The 9,000-nt window shown below is 44.1% G+C and overlaps 1 protein-coding gene across 1 annotated transcript; it reads right to left on the bottom strand.

The window, feature by feature from the left end:
• Positions 1–556: 556 nt before the first annotated feature.
• On the bottom strand, positions 557–6,556 carry LOC120649723 (ABC transporter B family member 25-like). Its single transcript, XM_039926593.1, has 17 exons — positions 6,365–6,556; positions 6,218–6,265; positions 6,033–6,068; positions 5,872–5,946; positions 5,360–5,484; positions 5,000–5,099; positions 4,737–4,908; positions 4,387–4,505; positions 4,080–4,190; positions 3,851–3,995; positions 3,542–3,674; positions 3,371–3,446; positions 2,497–2,562; positions 2,281–2,388; positions 1,484–1,591; positions 1,211–1,408; positions 557–1,117 (listed from the first exon to the last, which is right to left on the bottom strand). The coding sequence occupies exons 1-17, from the start codon at positions 6,428–6,430 to the stop codon at positions 857–859; spliced, it is 1,947 nt and encodes a 648-aa protein (XP_039782527.1). The 5' UTR covers positions 6,431–6,556; the 3' UTR covers positions 557–856.
• Positions 6,557–9,000: the final 2,444 nt, after the last annotated feature.

Here is a 9,000-nt window from a genome sequence, read left to right on the forward strand (position 1 = left end):
GATGTAATAAAAGCACTTTGTTAGCAACCAAGTAGGGGATACACTTGGGATTACTCGACATGTTAGCAAATAAATGGTTTTCAAGAACAGAAAAAAATCCAATGGTAACGTACTACAGTAACCCCGACATGTCGTCAATGAAAACCGGTAAATAGTTTCCACAGCTAAGATAAATCCAGTAGTAACGTACTACAATTAATCGACATTTTGTGCGTTGTCGACAAAAACCGACAAATAGTTTCCATGAACAAGAAAATTCCAATAGCAACATAAACGACGAAACAAGACGAGATGAACATGACAAGTAACTCAAATCTTCCCTCTCAACTATCTTAAGAAGGACCTTCTCCAAACATGTTATAGCCTTATAATTCATCAAATCTTGGGGCTTAGATCAGCCTGCACAGAGTACAGACATAGCTACCTATAGGTGAAGGTTATGCGTTAGTGCAGTTTCTTTTAACACGCTTAACACAAAGGATCGGCAGCTAATAATCACAAATGAATTTCAAAGTACAGTATGCTTTGAATAAAGTTTAGAAACGACAACGAAGAATACCACTAGACTATACAGTGGCGTTGTGTAACGAAGCAAAGCAACGTTGAGAACGGCATTTCCACAAAAAGGCCCACTACAGTGTAGCAGCAAGAAATCAGCACAGCATAAGCACAAACCTGAACTAATCATGTAGGACTACCCTTTACTCCTGCAACATTCTGTAGCGTCGTGTGACATCTAAAATGTTTCATAGTGTGGCATACATCAGGATCAGGGTTACATATAATTCAGTGGGGTTCGAATCAACTGTGGCCTGACTAACTTGGAGGGGGCCAGGGCACCTATCAGCGCGAAGGGCTATTGCCCATTGCTGCTGGGTTCGGCTTGTATTTCGCCTGCCTCACTGATGCTGCTGGTGGCCTCGAACTTCGGCCCTTGCAGCTGCCTCTTCACCAAGGCGGTGTAGATGCCGTCGCGGGCGAGGAGCTCGTCGTGCGTGCCGCTCTCCACAATTTGGCCGTCGGAGATGACGGCGACGGTGTCGGCACTCTTCACGGTCGAGAGCCGGTGAGCTATCACAAGAACGGTTCTCCCCTTCATCAACGAGTCCATTGCGTCCTGTGACAAGTAGGGAAACAAGAGCACTATAGTAAGGGTGCTGTTTGGTTCTGGCTGGAATCAGCAGTTCAGGAGATGAGAAGTCGTGCTTACCTGGACAAGATATTCACTCTCGGCGTCCAGGGCACTGGTAGCCTCATCCAGGAGAAGCACTCGTGGGTTCATAAGCAAAGCTCTAGCAATAGCGATCCTCTGCTTCTGCCCCCCGGATAACCTGATCCCTCGCTCGCCAACTACGGTCTTGTATTGGTCCGGAAAGCTGCATATGAAGTTGTGTGCGTTCGCCATTTTCTGTATCATAAAGTTAGTTGATAAGGATGTAAAATCCTGCAGTCATGCACTAGTTTTCTGAATGCAGATACTTACCGCTGCGCTCTCAACATCAGCAAAGTTAGTTTTGCCCTCTAATCCATAAGCAATGTTCTCTTCGATGGTGCAGTTAAAGAGTGTAGGCTCCTGACTGACTATGCTTACCTGAAATCAGTCAGTAAACATTGGGAAACATAAGGACCTTCTCTGAACTCAGTGAATATCCATATTAATAACTGTACTTGTAATTGTAATTGCCAGAAAAATAATCTCAGGGAGTCAGGGTTTGCAGCGCGGTGCTCATATAATATAGAACCTTTTCAAGGGCTTTCCTTTAATTCCTACAAATTATCAATTTACTTGTTGATTTGTAACAAATTGTCTGAAAAAACATGAAAGAAATATTGAGTCTTTTAAAAAAGAAAACACAATAAGTATGGAATTTTCGCTGTTAAAATTGGCCACGTGATAATTAAACAAAATTGACTGAAAATAAAAACCTATAGGTTCTCTTAACCTCACAGTTAAAATAGCTACAGATTTAGATAGGTAGGCTGCTTGTTTTTAATCCCAACATTGCATAGTATAGACAATAGAAAACTAAGCACCCATCAGTAACATTAGCCAGAATTACTGGATTCACCAGAGTCCAGACTATTAGGTGGAACAGCTAATTATAATTTTGGCACGAATGAAAAGATCTTACTTGCATACAGACAGTTCAGGACAATATTCTATCATCAGTGATCAGTATTCTGAACCTTGAAACATTATAATAGCTTAGGTAAAATAATCTTTTCCACCATATGACTTGAAATAATCTTTCCCACATGACAAATAGTTGCATGTCATACCTTGTTGTGAAGATATTTATGCGAAATTTCTAACAAGGGTACTCCATTAAGTAAGATCCTTCCCTTTAGAGGGTCATAAAACCGTTCAATCAAATTTGCTATTGTGGTCTGCAAGAGATAATGTTGCAATTGAGGCTGCAGTTTGAGTACACTTTCTACAATCTACATTAAGACAAAGCATGTCATGTAACTATCACATGGACAAAAAATCCTTACTTTACCACCACCACTTGGCCCGACAAGTGCGACCTTTGAACCCAGGGCTAACTTCAGTGTTATTCCCTGCAATATTGTTGACAGCAGGCATAAGCATAACTACAATGCTCACCTTGCAAGTACTAGCTGAAGAGCGTATGTTGTGATATTGATAAGGCTAGTAAATGACTGTATACTGTACTCTGTTATGAAACATGTAGGCTTTATTTTACAAGTAGATCTAATTATAGCACCAACTGGCCACAAACATCCTTGCTGTGTCTGACAAGGGGGGCGTCCCACTTATCACTGCCAGATTTACATTGGATCTCCTTTAATTAATAATTTGTGCTTAAACTAAAAATGAAATATCTGTCATTCTAAAAAAATCCCATATGCATCAATCAAAGCAGTGTTTTAAACAAAACTAAGTTCATTTTTGTTGTTAACATTGTAATGTTAGTTCATGTATATCACTGCATTTTTTTCCCTTTTGGAGTGAGAATGGTAGAGCTCTGCCTACAGCCCTAGTTAAAGTAGACAGAATACTATAATAGTACGAAACAGGCTTAACATTGGGCAGCACCAACTGGGTTTCACAAAAGAGCAATCACCTGGGAACACAGAGGAACAAATTACAACAAAGCAGAATGAGAGAAAACACGATGAAAATGAATAACCTTTTTTTTTGGAAAGAAAGCCCGCTAATATGGTAATCATGGAAAAGCCCACAAGAATATGGACGATAACTGATGCAAGTTTGGGTCGTAGTTTCTCTTTCAGACGTACATTATTAAAGCCCACAAGAATATGGAGTACATTATTAACACATAAGGGAAGAAAATGTCAAATCTGGTAAATATCCATGTCAGTTCCACAGTATTCTGGAAAATACCTTAAGAATCATATGACTAGGGCGAGAAGGATATGAAAACCAGACATCATCAAGCTCAACTTCCCCATCTTCCTCACTAAAAAAAAGAGGAATTTTCAATATTAAAGGTGCTGCGTGCTGCTATTGAATAAGTACAACCACTCCAGAAAACTGATAGACAAAGAAACTAACTTTATCGGACATTTGTCCCCAGAGTTTGGCATCGAGGAAACACGGTCCAGAAGTTGAAAAACTCTACGGCTTGCACCAGAGGCTTTCATTACAGTTGTGTATAGTCCTGACAAAGCAGATACTGACGAACCAACTGTATACAGACAAGGAATTGAATTGTTCATAAATATCAATAAACCGTAAACGATACATGTAAAACCAAACGTGCCACCCTGTGTACATGATGAATATTGTGGAATTTTATATTTACAGATACAAAACCAAGCATGATGCTAGGTTCAATATAAATACTGTTGATGTGAAAAGTACCTGTAAGGCTGTATAAGATGAATGATGTGAGAGAACCAGTTGTCATGTAACCATTGATGGTCAAATTGGCACCATAAATAACAACAATAACCACTGACAGGGTTGATGCTGCATTAAGCCCTCCAGAAAACAAGCCAACAACTTTCTACAAAAAAGAAAAACATGAATTGAATTAGACCATTATATTATGGAATGTGGTGCTATTTTACACAAACGGTTGGGAACTCACAGCTTGCTTGAGACCAAGTTTAAGCGTCTCCTCTACTTTTTCACCATAGCGTGAAATCTCGTGAGATTCCTGAGCAAAGGATCTCACTGTGCGAATGGCACCAAATGATTCCTGAATGGTAGTATAGACTTATCAAGGCATGAATACAAAGAAACAACAGTTCTGTTATATGCTTACAGTTACACTTAGAACTGAAAACACCAATTTGCTTGTTTTTGGTGACAGTGCCCAAATAAAGGGTTCGGAGAAAACCTCCTCACATGCCCATTAACAAATCACAAGCCACAAGATGCTCTGGTATACAAACCTCAGCTATGGATGAGGCTAGGGCTGCAGCAGCTTGTGTTTGATGTGAAAGTTCACGAAGAAATCGTCCAAATCTACGCACAGCAACTGATATAACCGGGACAATTACAAGTGCCAGCACTGCGCAGATAGTAATCAATGAGATTTCCTTGTTCAAATTACATTGAGTTTGTTTAACAAAATTAAAGAAAATGCTCAAAGAATTGTTGATGATTTGATGGTATAACATGCCCAGCCATGTTCCTTTCAGAAGTTCAGCCAAGCATATAAAGCTTCTGTGCATCAAGTCTTCCAAAGCAGAACAAAATGCCAATGAGTTCTATATATATAGAGTACAAACATATTACTTACATGTTAACTTCCATGAAGTTGAAAACATAAAACCAAGACCGATAGCTATAGTAGTGATATTGCGCAGTGCCTCCGATAAGTTGGTTGTAGCCGCATTCTTTATTATCTGTGTATCTTCAGAAAGCCTGCTTAAGAGCTCTCCTGTCCTAGTCACATCAAAAAATGCTATTTCCTGTGGTGGCATAAGATAAGTCTTAAGAGTATGAATGATGCTGTGTGCAGGACTATAAATACTAACTTTTATAAAAAGCAAACTTGCTTGCCTGGTTTATGAGATGACTGAACAAGTCCTTCCTAAGTCGAGCGACTACTCTCTCACTAGCAGAATTGAATAGCCATGCCCGAAGAGCCGTGCAAACTGAACTGAAACAGGGTAAGAGATGTTTTTTTACTATTCAAGGCATCCACCAAAGAGTTAACTTGGTATATTACATAATCATATTCCATTTTCTAAATGAGAGTGTATTTAGAAAAGAAAACATGGTTTAATTAGCGCAAGGTAAGATTGCGGCATAACTCAGATTCACTAAACATACAGGGAAACAAAAAGAAGCTCATAAAGTTGAAGTACGGAGCATTTCTTAATGATTTTCAAAGTAAAGTTTTTGAAGAAAGAAATATACCCGACTACAACGATTATCACAATGTACAAGATTGTGCCCTTCACGTCCTCCAAGGCTTGAGCTTTATCTTCTGGGCGCCGAACATCTCTTGACACAATGTCAATTATCTTGCCACCATATTTCGGCTGTAGGACACCACAAAGACCATCCATCCATTACAACATGAAAAGAATGTTTGATGACCTTGTTGTTTAAGAATGAAAATAGCAATTGCCCAGAAAGATGAGAAAGTGGTTGTATTTTACTCATATCACTGAACACTGATTCATACTAACAACAGAGTCGACTTATTTCAAATTAATTAAGACTCGTTAACTCGTAGTGCTAGCTGAATTTTAATCAACATACATGCTAATTGCTAATAGAGGAACCAGAGCTCTGCACGCAGTGCTCAGCATTCATGAAGACAGGAAAGGCTTATTCAGCAGGTATCCTTTCATTTCAAAAAAGTTAGCAAAAAAGAACTGTTAGCAGCAATAATTTTTTTTTTGTAACAAGTTTCAGGTACCTACAACGAGAATGTTGCTGAGGGAGGCTACGAGCAGCGCTATGGTGGCGAGGACCAGCTTCCCGGCGTCATGCTTGGCCTGCAGACCCGTGCTCACGCGATCAGCACGAGCAACCTCAGCACAACAGACAGAGATAAAAATCCAAGGCAGCAGGGCTCACTCACCAACTTGATTACTCGACAGAACCCGACGTTCCCTGGCTGAGATAATTCCAATTTTGACGATGAAAAAGACAACAGAGAGAGAGAGAGAGAGAGAGAGAGAGAGAGAGAGGAAGGTTAATCAACTGGTTTGCGCGCGGGGGTGGAAGAGAGCGAGGGGTTTGCGGGAACGGGGCTGGGCACCGAACCTGAACGTTGCTGCCCTCTTCCAGGTCGGAGAGCGTCCTCGACGTCTCCTGCACGCACCAGCGCACGCAATCAGAAACCAAATTCGAATAGGAAAGCCGCCGCTGCGCTGCGGGGCAGAGAGGGAGGGAGAGAGATAGAGCGCCCACCCCGTCGCCGAGGAGGGGGACGCGGTTGGCCTTGGGCGCCGTCTTGATGCGCATGTTCTTCCCCATCGCCGCCGCCCCCTCGGTCCGCGCGCGGGAGTGGGGGGGAGACCGGCAGCCAACGAACGGGGGTGGAGTGAGGTGAGCCGCGGGGCAGGGAAGACGAGACGAGACGGACGAGAGGACCTGCTTTTGGGCCCGTTTGGCACGGCTCACGCCGGCTCCGGCTTCAGCACTGTAGCGCTACTGTAGCACGGAGCCGGGTGAGCCACCCAAACCCAGCTCTGCAGTTTTCATGAGCAGTACCGCATGTCAGTGAGAGAGACGAGGAGGAAAGAGTGAAGCCGCTCCATTGAACAGTGTTGCTACAGTGTTTTTTGCAGCGAAGCCGGAGCCGCTTGAAGCCCTCCCAAACGGCCCGTTGTTGCGTAGCGCCGTGCCCGTGCCGCGCCGCGCCGCGGGGCGGTTGCTGGTCGTGGTGGTGGCGATCACATGGCGCGGGCAGGGACAGGGGAGGGAGGGGAGGCAGCGCGCGTCCGGCCAAGGCCAACGACCCGGGCCGCGGACGCGACTGGGACAGGCGCTACGTACTGCCAGTGTAGGACAACGTGCGCGATCCGGCGACTGGCGTGCCCACCTGGGAAAATTTTCAGGCTTAAAGGACTGATTGGTTGGTTAGCTGGGGGATCTGCAGCTTGATCATTGGCGTCAAGACCCATGTCGCACAGGAATCTACCTCTATGCCCTTTTGTTTTAATGGAGTACAGCTAGGCGCGCATCACACGCACTCGGGTTACCTTCTGCTGGCGTGCAACATCTACGTGATGCACTTTCTTTATCTAGACCTCAGACCTCGTTTAGTTGCCTTTAAAATTTCAAAATTTTACAAGATTTTCCATCACATCAATTTCAACGTATGCATGAAATATTAAATGTAGCTAAACAAAATAACTAATTACACAATTTATCTATAATTTGCGAGACGATTTTTTTTAGCCTAATTAACTCGTGACGGGATAATAATTATCAAATACAAACGAAAGTGTTATAGTATTTTACACCAAAAAAATTTCGCATCTAAACAGGGTCTAGTATGTGCCGTGCATCTTTCTACGGGGTAGTACGAGGCACTTACAGTCTGACGCACAACAAGCTCCTGCAAGCGGACACATACAATTACCTACGCAATTTCTATATTATCGAACTAATTAGGTAGCAGCACTAGGAATGCACGTCATCACTCACGTCACTTGCCCCGTTATCTCCCTCTCTCTCACACACACAGTTCGGTGAATCTGCGTTCGGTATTGGGTATGCTCAAGTGTTGTAGTCTCTGCCAGCTGTGGTTCAGTGGGATGCGGCATCATTAGATCCCAGGATGTCACATCCAGCTGACTAGCTTTGAGGTATGGCCGGCTGATTTGGTGTTTCCTGCTGGTTTCCGGAGTATCAATCAGCTTGTGCTAGACTGCTGGTACCAATTTTGTGTACGTGGAACCTGTTTGGCTCACAGAATCGTGGAGTACTTGGCAACCTAGATGGATAGAGATGGTCAGGACACAATCTGAATATATTCACCATGTTCGCTGTGCTGGTGCTGGAGGCTGCTGTTGGAGTGGTGTGAGAGAAAAACACTATTGACTGATTAGTGGCTGGAGATTACTGCTGGAATGGTATGAAAGGAAAACATTGTTGGCTGGTGCTGGAGCAGGTGATTTCAATTCCCCGGCCGGCCTCAGCCCTCAGCTGGGGCAGGCGTGAGCATGCATCAACAAGAACCACACCGTCGTTCACATGCTGCGCGGCTACAAAGCACCGGCACCTGTGACGACGAGAAGAACGCCTTAAAATGACCAATCATAAGAAAACAGGTGGGGAGGCAGCAAATATCACGCCTTGCAAGAATTTGAAGAGTCAACATAAATGATGACGATTTTTTTTTGATAAAACAGTACATGTATTAAACCAACATCATACGTGTACAAGACCAGGACCATACAGGCACCTACCAGAACCATAGAGAGGAACTGTCCACATACATTTGCACAAAAGACCTTGACAAAAGAGAAAATTACAACTAGGTCCAGCAGATCTTTTGCACACGCTGTGGCCACCAGACGTCGCCGTCGCCTTCCTCCGCCGTGCCCATGGTCAGGGCCAAAAGAAGACGACGTGAACATCGAGGTCAAAAGGAACTCCGTCGCTACAAAGCTTTGAATCGAGCCACAATAGAAGAGAACGAAGAAAGCGCATCGGCCGGGGACGCACCCAAAACTCCTTTGACCGTGGATCTACCCTCCTCGCCGATGAACAGCAAAGAACAAGTCCAGATCCACCCACCACGTAACCAACAAACCAGCAGTCATCCCCCTCCAGAGCTTCGCAGACATACTTTGCTGGAACCTCTGGAAGCCGACTCCTACCTTGGAATCACGAAGGACCAGAAGAAACCTCGCGTCAACGAGGCACCCCGCTCCATGGGACCCCACCCTCACTAGCCCCTCGCCAATGCCGAAGGAAACATCGCCGAGACAATGAAGGAGCTGGAGGGACTTATTCCATCGCGCCGCCGCCATCATCGCCTCGGTGACGCCGCTTGAACACCTACCTGGAAACACAAATCTAGACAAGCTAGTACC

This window comes from Panicum virgatum, chromosome 9K (genome assembly GCF_016808335.1).
Source record: "Panicum virgatum strain AP13 chromosome 9K, P.virgatum_v5, whole genome shotgun sequence".
In the NCBI taxonomy this organism is placed as follows: domain Eukaryota; kingdom Viridiplantae; phylum Streptophyta; class Magnoliopsida; order Poales; family Poaceae; genus Panicum; species Panicum virgatum.